The sequence below is a fragment of the Lagopus leucura genome, unplaced genomic scaffold (genome assembly GCF_019238085.1).
Source record: "Lagopus leucura isolate 7727_CA_CO unplaced genomic scaffold, USGS_WTPT01 Super-Scaffold_73, whole genome shotgun sequence".
Lineage (NCBI taxonomy): Eukaryota > Metazoa > Chordata > Aves > Galliformes > Phasianidae > Lagopus > Lagopus leucura.
The window spans coordinates 102,226,256-102,243,749 of record NW_024962252.1 but is presented as its reverse complement, the minus strand read 5'-3'; the positions used below and the strand labels follow the sequence as shown (position 1 = coordinate 102,243,749).

Below are 17,494 nucleotides of genomic sequence, written 5' to 3'. Positions count from 1 at the left end.
CCCCAGCACACTGGGGGGATGCGGCTGGTGGGTCGTCCACATATAGCCCTGCACCAGCACTGTGGCTAAGCTCCTAAGCATGATCAAAATGATCCCATAGAAGCGGTGCCCCATGCACGGTGTGGGGCTTGTGGTGCCAGTGCTCTGGGTGCATCTTAACAGGTGGTGCAGGGTCAGCAGCGCAGTGCTTGGGGATAGCTTGGGGAGGGATTTGTTCTGGTGCTGGGGGAGGTCAACGAGATGTGGGGATCAGTGGTGAGGCAGGTGGGCTTGGTCTGTCTAGAGCCTCAGCAGAGAGCAGAGGGTTCTGGCAAAGGGTGTGGGACTGGGGGCAGCTTTCACCCCTCGCTGCTTAGGGAAGACAATAGGGGCAGGAGTTGCACTCTGGTCCGTGTCACACTTGTCCTCTCCTCTGTCCCCATGCTCTCCAGGTGCGGTGTACCCCCCCAGCTGGCGCGGTGCCCAGGGAGCCTCGGATGCCTGGCAGTTTTCGGATGGAAGTTCAAGAGCACTTAAGTTTTGAGAGGAGATGAAGCGGGGCCAGCGGCTGGCAGTGGACGTGTCTGGAGGCGTCCCCATCCTGTGGCTTGCTGTGACCCGCAGCACCTGACGTCCCGCCAACGGCAGCGTCCCCCAGCTCCTCCAGCCTGCAGGACTGTCGTATTTATATTTTGTAATAGAGTACAACACTACTTTTGTTCAGTTTTTGTTTGTTTATTTCTTTTTCTAAGAACAAAAAAGCAAAAATGCCTACCAAGATCGAGGGCTGCCCAGGGTCTCTGGCCCTGAGGAGAGGACTCTGTCCACATGTTGGCCCTGTGCGGAGGACCCGGCTCCATGTGTTGTCTCCATTTCCCATAAAGTGCACCTCACGTTATGAGTTACAAATAAAACAAAACACAGTGTGGATCCATGGCAGGTGGGCAATCACCATAATAAATGTTGGAGTTTTAGGTTTTGTTCGCTCTTTCTTTACTTTGCCATTAGTGGCCAAGGGCAGTGACCATGACTGTCGCCATGCACAGGAGTGGTGCTCCATCCCCACAGGGCTCACACCTGGCCCTGGTGACCATCATCAGGCTCCCTGCTGCTGCCCATATGTGACAGACCTATAGTGACTGCTGTTATCATTTCTGCTGTTAACCAGCGTGCTTCGGGGTCGACAGGATCTGTGACCTCCTTTGTTGTGTCACTGTTGGCAGTCAGCCCCCAGCCGGGCCCACAGATTTGGGGCAGATTTGATGCCAATGAGGCCCAGCCCTGCCCCGGCTGCACTGCTCCCTGTGCCTTGCCTCAGGCCACCACTCCACAGAGCTCTCCTGCGTGCCTTGCCCCAAGAGTAGCCCCCAGACAAGAACTTCTCTGGTTGGTTCCCAAGTGCTTTGTGGAACAGAAGATAAGTGTGCATTTTTGTGCTGTCTTGGGTGGGATTTATGGGCTGTAGCTCCCTAGGACTGTGCTGTGGAGTGGGAATGGAGAATGAAGCAGCTGTGGGTTGGGGATCAGAGCTTGCTTGGGTACCGAGCTGGCAGACTTAAGTCTGAGTTGGGCCAGGCAGTCCTGGTAAAATTGCTGCAGGTACCACAGCTGTGCCTCTTCTGTGCCACGTTCTGCTCTGGCTGTTTTGTTGTGAGCTGCACTGCACTGCTCCATCCCCAGTTTGTGCTCCTGGCACTGGCTGCTCCGCAACTGCTGCTCTGCAGCTCCCATGTGGTGCTGCTCCATTGTCTCCAGGGCTCTGTGTGCTGAGCAGCTCCTGGGGCTGCCCTCTGGCTCCATGTTGTCTGAGTGCAGGCAGAACCTGATGATGTGCTTGCTTTGTGGCACTGCTGGAGCAGCTGCTCTGTGCCCCAATGCAGCAGCATGGTGTGGTGGGCTCTTTCTGTGGGCATTGTGTCCTGCAGAAAGGAACCATGCAGGGCTGGGAAGGACACTGGGGAGCTGCAAAGCATGGCAGGGAAAGGCAGTGTGCATCCCTGGGTATAGCAGGGTAAATGAAAGCTGTGAGCTGTGTTAACCTGCAGCTGCTGGGCCACATACACAGTGTCTGCTTTCCTGAGGTTCAGCATTTATAACAGTCCAAAGAAGAGCACGATCTGATGGCTGAGAGTTGATCAAGGGAGGTGGGGAACTTAGCTTTGATTTTTTTTTGGCTTGAAAAGCTGCTTTCAAACTGAGGGCATTTTGTCCATGTATTTTATTTCTAAGCCCATTTTCCTGACACTAACATGCATCGAAGTTCAAGTCTCCTCACTCTCTGCTTCTTCTCCCATGGAGTTCCCCTAGCAGCTATGGATGGGTCACCACTTGGGTCTGTGTTGTACCCAATCCCACTTCCAGGTCAACAAAATCTTGCTGCCTTCCATCGGGTGCACCCTGATCATGTCTCCTCCAGGAGCTGCCCTCTCATATTCATCTCCCACAGGGGTCAAACAATACATTTTTCCTTGGGAAAGATGAAATTACGGTGGGAAAGAAAAAAAAAAAAACTCACAAAAAACCCCACAAAAATACACTCAAAACACTCACTCCAAAATGGCAACCCTTGCTGGATAGGGTTACACATCTGGTAGAGGCTTGTTTGTTGCTGCTCTTATTTTTATTTCATCTTTAGTGGTGATAAAGCTCAGATAGTGGGAGTAGAGGCTTCAGGGTAATTTCACCTGGCCTGTCACGAGGAGCACTGCCCAACAGATGATGGCCAGGTAGACAGATGCAGTATGGCCTCAGCAAGGCACCTGGGTGGGTTGTAGGAGCGGCAAGCTGCAAAGCCACTATGTGCCATGTGCCACATGAACATCATGCAGGCTGCACGAATGGGTGATGGCATTTCCATCTGTATGCCACCATCCTGGTAATGAGGGGGACACTGCAGGATTGCTCTGGCCCCGATGGTGGTCCTGTGGAGAAGCTGACACCCTGTGGGTTTCCAGTGGTGATGTACAGAAGCTCCCACCTTCCTCAAATGTCTGCCAATGCATGTGTCTAAGGGCTATACAGGATTAATTGCGGGCCTCCCGTTGGTGGGATATGTGCATGCAAAATGAAGGTTGTATTTGGCTTCTAATATTCAGATCTATATTCCATATTGTGTTGATCAAGAAAACCAACTCAGCCCTGCGCTGAAGAATGTGATGGACTGATGGCTTTCATAAACGTACTGTAAATCGAGGAGGCTAATAAATACTCGCTATTAATAAAAACAGGGCTACTGCCTTTCCAGTTATTGTGACATTTTACAGCATCTTTAAATTTGAACAGCACAGGGATGTGAGGATGCCTTTGGTCCTTCCCCCTCCTGGCGTGGCCTCAGCAGCACTCAGCTGCCGAGGTGCTGGCAGAGGTGAATGCACTACGAGAGGGGCTGGGAGGGGTGTAGGAGCCCATCACTGCAGCAGTGGATCCCATCACCAAGGCGGTGGGTCCCTGTGCACATTGCCAGCTGGGTGGGAGGACCGGGTGTGGCTGTTGGCCCTAGATGGGCAAGGCCCAGCACCCCTCCATGTGGATAGGTTTGCATGGACCTTTAGTACATGGTGAATACTTTTACCTCTTCCCGCCCACAGCAGCAGCACCACACTTACTGCACCAGGCTGTGCAGCGCACCTTCCAGCAGCCGCTTCCCACTGTGGGCACAACTGCTGCCTGCCCTCCCAGTACTGCCTGCACCTTCCCACTGCAGCAGTGATTACAGGGAAGGGCAAAAGGTATAGCTGGAACAGAGCCCTGCCATTTAAAACAAGGTATGGAGGCGATGAGCGATGCTCCCTGCCTCGCTTGTCTCAGATGCAGTTTTGGTGCTGCCAGGAGAGCAGTGCTGGACCAGGAGAGAGGAGACAAGGGCTGGTGGTACAGGGAAATTATGCATTTTCTGGACTAGCTTATTCTCTCCTGTGTGTTAAACTTTAATATTCCAGTGACTGTTCTATAATTAAGCCAAATGTAAGCAGTGTAAGACACCCTTGGCATGGTGCAGGTTGGGGAGGCTAGAGCTGGGCACCTGCTATGGCCAGGACAGCCCCAGCCTCTTACAGGCGATTTTGGGAGCACAGGAAAAGGTCATCTTAAAAATCACATTCATTTGAGGCATATATTGAGCTCATGAGGGAAAATCTAGCCCCTGAGAGCGAGAAACTAAAGAGCTGAGCCATAAAGCAGTGTGATAACATCCTTATTATAGGATGCAAATTAAGGGGCCCAATTCACTTTAAAAAAGCATTCTGAGTATTTAATTTTTCTAGGGGGAATAATACCTCTGAAGTTGGCCCATGTGTGGTTTTTCTTTTTTTTGGTGATGTGTATTTTATATTAAATAAAAAAAGAAGCTGGGATGCAGGGGATCGAGCCCTGCCCAGCACCTACTCTGTGCTGTGCTCTAATGCATGCATTTATGGAGCTATGCACTGTACTGATGAGGTGTCATGGGGTGGCTTTGCCACAAGGCATATGGCATTGAAAACTTCTGTGTAAAATAAAGCAGTGGAGAAAGCCCAACATTCTGATGAAATGGGCAAGCTGCAGTCATCCACCCATACACACTGCTTCAACGTTAAAGACTTCTGGTTGTGGCAGCATCATGGAATCATAAAATGGCTTGTGTTGGAAAGGATTTCAAAGATCATCTAGTTCCAACCCCGCTGCTGCATGCAGGATTGCCAACCACTACATTAGGTGTTATATCAGGCTGCCCAGGGCCCCATCCAACCTGGCTCTGAACACCTCCAGTGGTGCGGCATCCACAGCTTCTCTGGGCAGCCTGTTGAAGTGCCTCCTCACACCCTCACCCTGCCCACATCCAGGAACTTGTCCACTAGCTCAGGCATTATCAGATGCCCCAGCTTCTCCCTCCCAAACCGCTGCCCGTAGAAGCAGCCGTCTGTGTGGGGAAGTGCTCCCATGCCAGTCCCGGGCAGCAGTGGCGGTTTCATAGCTGTGAAATGGGGAAGGATGTTCTTCTCCCTGTGGTGTGCAGTGATGATGCAGAAAGTCACAAAGACATTTCTGTGAGGTGGGGACCAGCAATCCACGATAAGGCCTGGCCTCTGTGGGATGAACTATGGATGAGTGTCAGGCTGTGGCTGTGGGTGCTGCCAGCCAGGATTCTTGTGGATTGATCAAGGCTGAGTGAATGTTCTCAAGGTGCCCTTCACAGGGCTTACTTTTGACATTTGCTTTTTCTCCTATGGGCAGTGACAAGCTCCCCTACTCTGCTGTCACCCTGAAAATCAGCAGGATAAGCTCAGGCTGTGATGCACATGGGATCTGCCTCTGCTGCTCCCCATCCCTGAGAGATCAGTACCTTTGACCTCAGCACATCCCCACCTCCCTGGGTATCACCATGCGCCCAGTGGACAACTTGGGTATTGTCATCAACCTTCTGTTGCTTGAGACTGCAGGGGAAACGGTGCACATCCTACACTTCCTGTGCTGCCTTCTGGGGGTTTGAGGAAGGGGATCTATTTTTCACAGCACTTCTTTCCTGCTTGATGGAAATGAGTCAACTGCCAGCTGTATGTTATCTCTTGCTAGGTTACTCTGTGGGTGTGCACCTCTCAGCCTCGTGTCTGCATCCCCTCCTGGTGTAGCAGCGAAGCCGCAGTGATGTTATTACTCTGCCCAGGCACCCAGTGTGACTGCCCAGGCACCCAGTTCCTGCCCATAGTCACCATAGGCGGTCAGGCCCCTCCAAGCCTATAGCACAGCAGCAGAGGGCTGCACTTCCAGCTGTTGTTTAAGTGAAAGTGAGGGAGACTTAGTCTTAAAGAATATTTCAACACTAGTGAGAACCCAAAGGAAAAAAATAACTTTCCCTTGGCATACCGCCCTCTGCCTGTGTGCACTGTGCTCCTTCCCATCCCAGGCTTTCTGCTCAGCAATTGCCGCCCGTACATTCCTCTCTCAAATGCTGCCAATGAAAACCTTCAGCATCCCAGGCTCTGGATCCTTTAAACTTCAGTTGAGCCATGTGCATATTGCATATATTTGTTCGAGAAGAGAATGCTTGGTCAAGGTGTTGCACTCTCATCTCCCATATTTTGTGGAAGAAGATTTGCAGCATAGCACAGTGTGCTGGGGCCAGGTAGAGAGACTTCAGTGTTCTGCAGCATCGGGAGACAGAGGGGAGAAGGAATCCCTTCCAAGGCTTAGTGCTGGGTCCCCCCTCCCTGAGGTTGGGCAGTTCCTATCAAACAAGAGGGTACCAGGAAGTTCCTGCGGACAGATGCCTCTGGCAAACAGAAGGGTCATCAGAAAAAGCAGTAATGCTGGCTAGGATATCTATCAACCTTAGGGGAGCAAGTTTGAGCCTGGGGCTGGAGGAGCCTTCCACCACCTGAGACAAGGCCCATGCATGGGAGGGCTCTTAATGTTACAGAAGGGTTTCTGATGGTGGGTAGGATGAGGACTCTAGTGTTAGCAATGCAGCCACTCCCAGTAGTGCCAGGTATTGATAGGAAAGACTGATAGTCCTGCATGCTGCAGAGCTGCCTTGCAATGTGAGGAAGCAGAGGGCGTCCTGGCTTGGGATAGTGGTCCAGCACAAGGGAGCACGAGGTGCTTTGGGATGGCTTTGGCCTTCCTCTCTGTGCACGTACCCGTCAGCGCTGGGATGACCAGAGGGCTCAGGATGAGGGCTGTCTGTTAAGGCACCATCCTGACTTCTGCAGGCCCTCAGCTGATCTCACCGAGTCTCGCTGGAGCGGCTGTGGCCTGTACCATTAGTCTGCTATATGAATATTGAAGTACCGTCTTGCAGCGGTGAGCCGTGCGACACAGATGAAACAGATTTTTTTCTGCTGAATGCAGCCCTCCAAGTGTTTGGTGTCACTTTGCTGGGGTTTGCCTGTGCCCCAGTCTCTGAACTGAACCAGGAAATGGGGATCTTGTGACTACTAATAGCCACACCATTATTTTAAAGATATGAATGTTTAATGCACAACAACAAGTCACATAATGAACGTCCAAATGAATTATGCTTTCTTCAGATTTCCTTTCCCAGAGGCACAGGAAACATTGGTCACTTCGACACAGTGAGTAGCCAGGCAATTTTACTGGCTTGCTCTATCGCGAGGAGATTTCATTTCAGAGAGGCCCAGAAACCAATTTTGTCTTCTGGTGGCTGTTCCATTTGTCCCTTTGAGAAGCTCTGTGAGATACTTTGAGTTCAGGAAAGAGACTGTACTGGAACCAGACGAAGACTCGGTCATACAGCAGGGCAGGACCAGGCCCTAAAGAGTGCAGGCTCTGTAGTGCCATGGGCACAAGGACTTGCTCATTTCAGCCGCAGAAAGAAATCACTCACGCATGTGTATGTAGAAGAAGCCTGAAGTGAAATGCAGCTTTAGAAAGCAAAGGTCTAGCGGAAAGGAAAAATCCAGGTTTTATCTATTTTGCAGAGGACTAAAATGAATGATTATGTATATTTTATAAGAATATTTATTTTGCTTATAGTCCAGTATTAAGGATACTTTTTTCATAAAAAGCCCATATCAGCTCCAATGTGATTTCCCTGTAACCAGAGCCTGAAGGATGCCTTTGGCAGAAAAATGACCACGCCGCTGCCTATTGATAGGGCCCTGTGCATGGACATGAGGCTGGAGTTGGTGGTGTCCTGCCTGGTAGAGCTGGGCCAGGGCTGCAGCACAGAGCTGGTGGCCGCCAGCCGGCAAAATGTCTCTGTGACAGCCAGCCATTAATTATCATCCTTTGAGCCTAATTCATTCATCCCTTTTCCTCTCATGCAGAGGGACAGAGAGGGCTGAGAGCACTTGGGGAAATGTAGGCATGATTCCATATTCGTTATGCAGCAAGCGCTGCCTGTGACTTTGTTGGTTGCAGTGGCTTTAATTGAATTGGCTTGCCAATAAAGCTGTTGTCATTCAGTAAGTGAATTTGTTGTACTACTCGCACCACAGCTGCTGCATACAACCAGGCATTTCCTGAAGGCAAGCCAACCTTGCAATACCCTGGCTGGAGTCTGATTGTTTTTTCTTCCCCCAAACATATCCCCAAGGCCTTTTGGGTGCTGGTCCCATTCAGAGAAGCAGACGTCCCAGGAAGGCCACAGGGCACACTGTGACCCCAGGCAGTGGCTACAGGCTGCACGCTTGCCAGGCTGGGGACCAGTTGACCCTGTGGGTTTTCAATTACTAGTCACTGACCTCTGCTACCCTGCACTAGCCAAGAGAGAGCTTCATTGTTCCTCACTGTGAAAATAAGTACAGAATATGAAGGATAATATATTTTGTCAGTCAGGAACTTAGAGTCCTATTAAGAAGTCTAGTAATATTGATAAAATAAAGCAATGTTACCAGTGGCATTTATTATGGAATATGTAGGCTGTTGGGCCAAAAATATTCTAATCTTCCACTGTTTATAAAACATTAGGGAAGGAGAGGGGAAGACTGCTTGATTTATAGTGACTGTAAGGTGATACTGAGATGATGTAAAGTATTCAGCTAAGAAAGTGTCACTCCTTGGCTTTAGCACATGAGATATGCATGCTTGCCTTAGCTGAGAACGAAGGACACAGAGCAGCACAGTGGTGGCCAAGGACCAGATGTTTCATTCTTTTCCTCGGGAGCAGAGGCACACCCCTATGCCTGAGTACCACCGCTGCTCAACTGTTCAATGGGGCACACCAACCTGCATTTTATCCCCTTTGAGAAGGGGGAAGAAACCTGGATCAGTTTCAGATGCTGTGGCTCAGCCCCAACCCTGAAATTAACAAATTATGTCTCTTTTTCTTTGTGCTGCATTAAACTGGGTGAATTATGTCGAGAAACATGTTTTCTTATGAGTTTTTTTTTAATAAACTCACATTACCTTGAAGTTCATTCCATCAGATTTCTCCAGATTTATACTTATTGTAGATTATTTTTAATGCACTCGAAATGTGGGTGGGTAGGGGTTCTCTTCTTAAACTGGACCATGCTCAGACAGATGCCTAACATACACTGAAAGAGCTGAAGTATTGTTTTGTGCGTCAGTGTTACGTGAGATGAATCATAAATTTGAGGAAATAAGCTGGCAATTAGCTGGTTAAACTAGCACATGAATGTTCCTTTCTAGACATCCAGTAAAACACTCCATTCCATATAGATTCATGCTGCTTGAGCAGTGAATCACAGAGACACACTAATATTGACTGATAATGGTTAAAGTTTCCTCAATTTCAGTTCCAGTAGATTGAACCTGTTGCCTTCAGCACTGGGAATCCGTGTGTGTAGATCCATAGAATTGCTTCGGAAAAGGCTGTGGTGCCTGTTTCCAGCCCAGGAGGAGCTGCTCTTCTGTCAGGTTGGGAATAAATGCACACCAAGGATAAAGCTGGTGGTGAATGATGAGTGCTGTAAGGTTGAATCTATTCCCTCATCCATTCCTGGGATGTTAACCCAAAATGAAGTCGCTGAGATCTGCAGGACTCTACCACATAGGAGAGTTTGTCCCCCTTCTTGCTATCCCAGAACTTGTACCTAGCGTGTGCCCAGCCTCTTGGGATGGACACGATCTGCTGAGGAAAACTCTGGGGAGATCCTAGTGGTGAGCAACCTGTGCTTGGGGTTATTCATAGCAGCCCAGCTTACCTTGCAGCCAAGATAGAAGTTCATGATAACTTCATCTTATGTTTGCGGACTACAACTGTATTTTTTTCTTTAAAAAAAAAAAAAAGACAGAACATTGAGAGCTTTTGTATGCCTCTACCTCCCACATCATTCGAAATAAACTGTCAGTATCAAGAACCACGTGCTTCTCAATTTACTGATAATCAAATTGGCTCTTCTTTATTAAGAAGGGAAGTACTTTTCTTCTGCACTCCTCATGTTCATGGTTTAAGAAAGTTGGGCAAGCATACCTTCATTTAGAATGTGATTTCTGCATGGCAAACACAAATAAAACATATTTTCTCAAAGACTGAGGTGAACGACTGGGAAAGTGGGGAGTGATGACTTCTAAAAAGCAGGATCCAAAGGCTGGGAGATCTGGCCTTTGAAACCAGATCCTAGAAGAGCCATGAATATTGGTTTGTAGTAGGTCCATGATTATTTTTCTTTCTCCTTGGCAGGCACTGCTTTTGCCTTTAAGTTTAGTAGAGTAGGCAAAAGACAAAAGTTCCCCTGGAAGCAAAGGGAGGAAGAGTGTAGTGAATTGATGGTCAGATTGCAGAACCAGGTTGTGAATCTTGGGGTGGTTTGAAATTTGAAGTAATTTTGAGCACTTTTAGCTCATTGACTATGCCAGCTTAACGTTTTATGTGCTGAGTTTGTGTCAAAGTTCAAAATAGCATACAGAGGAAAAAGGGAAGTATTTTTTAGCTGTTAGCTCTAGCAGACAATGGGTTTTAGTCTTAGGATGTTGCTGGGCATTAACCACTTGGTACCAGCTCTGCTGGTATGAGAGAGCTTGGATGCTCTGCACTCAGCACTCAGCAGCTGTTGAAGGTGTAATTAACTGCGAGGGTGGCAGAACAGCCCAGGGATGTGGTTTGCATTTTGTGCAACTGAAAGTACCCTTGTTGTTCAGTAACATGGCAAGTAAAACTTGAGCAGGGCAGCAGTGAGTGTTGATGAGGAGTTTTGAAACAGCATGAGAATGAGTTTTATTACAGCATGTCACCTGCTGAAACCACAGAGCTGGTGCAAATAGTCTATTAACAGAAGGCTTCTGTGAAGGTCTTTGGCTTTTTAGAGAGAATTAAGGTTTGTTTAGCAAATGCTTGCTGTGCCAAAGCTCAGAAGTGTGCGTGCTCGTGGGCTTCTCACTGTTAATACTGCCTCCAAGTGCAGTGTTGTGAGGGATACAGTTGGTACCTGCAGCTGTGGGACAATGTCCTGGCCTCAAGTTTCTCCTGTACTGGGCACCATTTCCACCTCCACTGCCTGGGCTTGCAGTTCCATGCCAGCAGCAGGGTGAGTTCTCCCTGCACCAAGCATTTGCTTTGCATGCACAGGGACTGCCTCTTTGCTTCACCTAGGCTGTCAGCAGGGTCTGGCAGGCTGCGCTGGGTGCTGGTGCTGGAAAGGGCTCTGGTGGCTGCTGTAGTTGTACGTTAACAGCTGGATACTTGAGGAGAGGGGTTGGTTCAGGCCAAGCTCTGTACTGGGATGAGTGCAACTTTACTACCATGCAGCATCTTTGTAGGGTTGGGGATTTCAAGTCGTGCTGTGTGCAAAGGTATGAGGGCTGAGGAGCTTTGCCTAGGCTCCTACGCTTTCAAGTCCCAGGACAGATTTTGGAGGAGTGCTCCAACATAACTCAGATTTTTTTTCAGTCCAGCACATCCCGCAGAGGAGCAAAAGAAATTGCATTTTAACTTAAAAATCCTGCTGTCAGGTTTTTCCCCTCTTCCTGGGAAAAAATGGAGACACACAGAGCTGGTGACATGACCAATAAGCCTGCACCTCTGGAGCTGAATTCAGAGTTGATTTCAAATTCTTTAAATGAATTAACTTCCACAGACACAATTTCTGATAGGAAATACTGTAGGCTACCTCACAGAAATTCCCTGAAATCAATTTTTCATAGTTCTGAGTCTTTGCAGAGGAAAGACTAGCTTGCGAGCAGGGTTGAATTACTTCTGTCACACACCAAGGAGTGAGATCCTTACAGATTAGAGGGAAGAAATCACTTGAAAAATTAAGCAGCACACTGGGGAAAGCAGTCCAACTGTTCTTTTCTCCACTGACCTCTGGGTTTTAAAGTCTTCAGTAGGAAAGGAAAAAGCACCTGGAGGCTTGCTGTGAGCATTCCCCTGCTCTCTGGGTAAGCAAGGGCAGGCCCTCGTCAGTGTCAGTCAGATGCCCATCTGTCCATAGGCTGCTGGACATACCTGCTTGAAACCAATGTGTACCCTTTTCTAACACCTTTCTTGGGTGGATCTTGGGGATCTGATGGGAATCTTCACTCACCTGTGCACTCCGACAGTGGTAGCCATCCTCTATTACTCATCTTTAATTGCACCAGTACAAAAGGCAGATGGTTTCTTCATCACCATTTAATTTACTTGGTTGAGACGAAGAAGGAAAATGCATGGTTTCTTGACTAGGCTGGCCAAGCCCTGGTCAGTACCCACACCACAGTTGTTTTTGCCCAAACCTCTAGAAAGAAGAGCTCTGTGCTTACTGTGAGTGCAGCTAATTCAGCCCCAGAATTTGCAAAAATATGGTTTTGAGTAGCTGAGAAAGTGATTTGGGAAATAAAGAATTGAACTGTGTGTAGATGCAGAGTGGGTTTAGTAGGCTGGTGTGTGTATCTGAGTAGTGGGATGACAATAACTCCCCACTTGTATTTGTATAAAGATTATACACTAAGGTTCTGATCCCAAATACTTGAAGTTGATGAAAATATTTCTGTTGGCATTAATGGATTTTTCTCCAGCTCTGCAAGTGCTGAATGAATTCAATGAAATCAGAAGTCAGAACCTGAAAAGAATGTGTTTAGTCCAGACAAAAAAGAGAGGGAGGGGAAAAACCAAGCCAAAGCACCAAACAAATGCAGTGCAGATTCTCTCCTAAAACTTTAGCTTCTGTCTGCTTCAAAGTGCAGTAAAAAGGTGCTTTCCATATTACAAAGCTTTTCATGGAGACAATGCTTGCTCTGAGCAATTCATTTTTGGGTGATCTCTTCCAATTTGCTTGTGATCATTGAGAAGGGGGAATATTCAGTGTAAAGCAGCCAACCTGTGTGGAATTCACAATGACTAGAAACCTGCAGCTGGAGGTAAGACTGAGCACTGTGCTTTACTGAAGGCCTTTGCATGAGCTGAGTGCTGGTCTTCCCAGCCCAGTTCCTCCCTTCAGTTAGAGTCATTCACAGAGTTACACTGCACTGCATGCAGTGGAAGAATGGGAAGCTGTAGTGGTTGTATTGAAGTTGATACGCTCTAGATTTACTGTGAAATGAGAAAAAACAAACCCATAATGATAATCACCCATAGACCTGAAAATGTTCTACAAAATACAAAACAGCATCATGATGCCTGTGTTGCTGAGGAGGACATTGCGACACAAATTGCCCCAAGGTCCTCACTAGATCTGAACCTTCCAAATCTGCCTTAACTCTGAGCATGCTTGCCCCACTCCCTGCTGGTGCTACCGGACTGAACAAGTGCAGACAAACCCTGCTTAAAACTGCTGCCAAGCCTCGACTTAGCAGCTTGCCCAAGTGCTCAGGCGATAAGATTGGTCCTGCCCTGTTTTGAGAAGGGAGTTGGTGGTTGCAAAACATGTCGCATTGACTGAAAGTTGTTACCATCTGGTGGCTGCATGGATGCTCTGGTACTAATGAGGACATAATCTGAGGCAAGTTTCTAGTGGACAGCTATCCTTTCTTGCGTTCTTATGATCATACTTCACCATACTGGACACTAATTGGCATCCTTATTTGTGGTGACTAGATATGAATGGCCGTGGAAGCATTTTCCACAAGAAAAAAGTCATGGTGTATGGACGGGGTAATGAGAGGAAATCTGCCTTTCCAGCAGCTGCACTGTATGTTTTATGTGAAAACTGAATTTTACGTTTCTAGCAATCTTATACGAGTCTTGAGCAGTCTGAAGAATGAATCAAAGGATGTGAACGATTGTAGATGACGTAAGATGAATAAAATGGAGTTTGGCTATTGTCTTGATGCAGCTCCTCTCACATGTCAATAGGAGTCTTCTCTAAGGCTCTTTGTCTTTTAAATGCTTGTCCAGAAAATGCAACTTGCAGTGGAAGGTCTCTGGCTCACGTGGAGATCCTCAAGGGATATCCTTGCTAAAAATGATGGCACACCCCAAGGACAGAAATGATTAAAGCTTGTTTATAGCAGAGCAAGGGCTCTGGCCTGGGAGAGGTGAACTCCCCTGGCTGAATTTCTAAAGAAACCTCATTTCTAATGGTGCAGTGTGGCTTGTTTCCTTTCGTTGTACCACATTACAGTACAAGTGTGGCTGCTGGCTAAGGCCTCAAGTAGCTCATGTCTGGCCTGGAATTCCTTGCTGGCAAGTCATTTGTGATCGCAGGTAGTTGTAGAGTTGTATGCAGTTCCTCCTATCTCCCTTCTTATCTCAGCCATTCTGTACTGACTTACAACTCTTCTTAAATTTGAGAGGAGCAGTAGAGGCTGTGGTGGTGATGTGGTGTTAATGCCTGTGTTTACTTTAAGATCAGGTCAGCAACAGTGGTATCTCAGCCTGTTGGAAGCTACTTGGCTAGCTCACTATCAGTGAGTTGCACTTTCTTAACATTGGAACACTAAATTAAATATAATAATAAAAGCATGCTTTCAGTTGTGGAGCAGGTGGAGGGCTGAGGCCCACAGAAAGATGAGTTTCATCTTTGTTGTCAGGATGTGCTTTATTAGCAGTCCAGTTTGATCCATTATCTGGTCTGTGGAGGCATGGTATAAACGTGTTCATGTTGGTCACAGATGTGCGTGTGGAGCAGCAGCAATGAATCGCTGGTCATCCTGTATGGCAAGGGTGAAAGGGGAAGCTATTTACATAAATTATTGGAGAGCAGTAAATATTATTTCATGATATCACATCAAGATTAACTCAAGCAGACTTGATATTAAGAGGCAAGATGATTTGCTCTTAGTCAAAGACAATTAAATACAGTGCATGAAGGTAAAAGAGAGTGTCTACTTAGGAAGATTTTTATCACAAGATGGGCGATGGGTTAGGAAGCTTCTAACCAAGATGTTTGTGGATTTTGCAGTCCTCATTCTAGCTATCATTGCAGCTTCAGGAAAAGAAATGTACTTTCCAAGAATGGGACTTTGGTTGGATGTTACTTATTTGCTAGGAATGGTTTCACTTACTATTAGGCAACTGGAACTCAATGTCTTCAATTTCCCAATGTATAATGGAACTATGAAGTACTTGTGGCCCTTACTGAAGTCAAAGGACACTGACTCAAGTGGGAACTCCGTGCATATTAACTTGCTGAGAGAATAGATCCCTTGTTTGTTTATTCCCTCTTGAGTTGGTTGCAAATAGATTATTTTCATTTAAATTTTCAAACATATTTTTACAGATAAGTAAAAGCTGACACATTTGGTGACAAAAAAAAGTCTCCTTATAAGTCTCTACCTTCTTCCCAATTCTGAAGCAGGCCAAGTTTTCCCTCATTCTTGGATTTTTAATCAAAAAACAAATTATCAGTTGGGGGGGAGCTTAAATTGAAAATTTTTGACAAGTCTGAACTGTGCCTGCACTTTATGAAAATCATGTCCTCCTCACTTCCCAACCACATCGCTGCCGGATGAGGAGTGGAGATCTTCAAAGATGTGCTCAGCACGTCCATGATTAGACCAACTATTTAACTAGGAACACTCAATCCCACCAGCCCACGTTCATCACAAAGTCCTTATTTTTAATTTTCCATCTAGTCTTTTTGTGGAAAAGATTTAACAGCTTTACTTTTTACAGCTCTTTCTGTACTTGCCTTTATGGTGTTTTCACAACCTGCTGTGCAGGGTGGGTATGGAGTGAAGTCAGTGGGGGATGCCCTGTCTTACAGAGCTATAATTAGATTATTGTTTTTTTCAATTTTATTTTTTTTTAAGAGAAACAGACCCAGATTGCTCCTGTTGCACAGTGTGTAACTGTGACTGTCTGCTGGACGTGGGTGGGGAGGCATCAAGGCAAATGATCAGGCAAGATGAGCATCTGCTGTGACTGAGTTTGGAAAAGCCACATGCTTTCTGTGTAGTTCTATTGACTTCCCTGCATTTTGTGGTTCCTCTCCCTGGTGTTCTGGATGAGCAACAGAGAATTTGGTACTAGTAGGTAAAACTGCCTTTTATTTTTATTTATTTATTTTAAATTCTGTACCTTAATTACTATTATGCTCACTTAGCTCATCTGAAAGTGAGGCATAGCATAAGTTCTTTAGCAACCACTCATAGAATGCTTGGGCATTTTCATTATATCTATTCCTTGTTTCAACTCCAGAGTAATACAGAGCTCTTCCACTTGACAAGTGATCTGTGCCCCCTCCCAGTGGTGAGGTCTATTCACCAGTTCCCATGGGAGTGTTTGCATAAGCAAGATTGAAATGCCTGATGGTTAGAGGAACAGCCCTAGTACCACTTTGTAGCTAGGGTTGTTCCATCTCCAGCTGGTTTGGGCATCTGAGCACTGATTCACAGAGTGGACAACACCTTCGTTTAGATACCCGTCACCATTTAAATGTAACACACTTAAGTTTAATTTTCCTGGTTTTAGTTACTGTAGGATTTCTCTCCTTCCCCCTCTTTTTTTTTGGAAAGCCCCTGGGATCTCTACAAGGCAAAGATAGTTGTAGGTACAGAGGTGGTATTAGATCTTCCTGTAATTACATTGAAAAACAGCTCTAGCAGCAAGAATAGGGAGGTGAAAATGAGGATCATTATTCCCATACAACTCTAGCATCTATGCTGGCTTTGGGGGTCCTTGAACATCATTGTGGAGGCTGAGAGCATAAGCAAACTGCAGCACTTGCTGTATGCTGCCCTTAAAACACGTTGTATGCACTGTATCTTCTTTCCCCATTCTTCATTATTTAAACTGCTTTACACTGGGGAGGTATCATCTCTTCTATAGTGAAGATAAGGGAAAATCACTCTTGCATTACTTGCTCCTTGGCTCTCCCCTTTGATGATGTAATGCCTCCTAGGTCACGGAGCACATAAGACTTTCCTCTAAGGACAGACCCACAGCTTGCAGAGGGATGGGGCCCAGACCTTTCATCTAGTTTGCTACTGAAGTCTTAATGTTACACTACCTCTGCTTCTGTATTTCTAGAGCATTTTATAGTCCTGTAATTTTATGATTTGATGCTTACATCTCATATTTCTGGTACTTAATATTTAAACTTGTTGCAGAAATGAAATTTTCTGCAGGTAACATCCTCTTTCCTAGTGCTGTTGAAGGCTTTTGCTATTTCAGCTAGTTGAACTCTGCTGAAAACTGTTCAGACTTTGAAAATGCCTGCTTCTGCCAGGAAGCTGAAGGAGGACATAAGTGACCTGATTTTCTTCTGGTAGAAATTGTTGCATTCATGATCTTGGGTAGTGACGTGTTCATGTGTCTGCATGTGCAACAGGGAACAGTGTGCCTCATTCATCCCAGGGGAAACTGGTCTCCCAAAAACCATAGCTGCCTTTTGGGTTTCCAGTCCGAGCCCCTTAGCTTTAAAAGCACAGCCTGTGGTGCAGAGACAAAAAAAATATTAGTCCTCACAATGGCTGGAAAGCTGATGTTAACAGAAGTAGTTACCAATTCCCTTTCTTCCCTCCTGTGTCTTCCTTGCTAAGGCTGAATTTTTTGTTCTCCCCAGAATTTGCTTGTGTTTACTTTGTTCATCCAACTGCTGCTTGTGGTGTGAGAAACATGATTCAGGATCAATCTGTGCTGCTCCTTTGGTCCTGTTGTGAGAAGCTGTGTTGGGAAAAATAAGTCAGTGAGTAGCCTGTAGGAGGACTGGAGATGGTTACTGCTGTCATCTGTACCTGGGACTGGCCTTGGTTT

At 46.6% G+C, this 17,494-nt stretch overlaps 1 protein-coding gene across 1 annotated transcript in view; it reads left to right on the top strand.

The window, feature by feature from the left end:
- Nucleotides 1-1,390, top strand: part of BCL11A (BAF chromatin remodeling complex subunit BCL11A) — a 60,044-nt gene extending 58,654 nt beyond the window's left edge. The window contains exon 4 of the mRNA XM_042895182.1: nucleotides 432-1,390. Within this exon, the coding sequence (XP_042751116.1) occupies nucleotides 432-523 (92 nt within the window). The 3' untranslated portion in view covers nucleotides 524-1,390. The remainder of the gene's footprint in view (nucleotides 1-431) is intronic.
- Nucleotides 1,391-17,494: the final 16,104 nt, after the last annotated feature.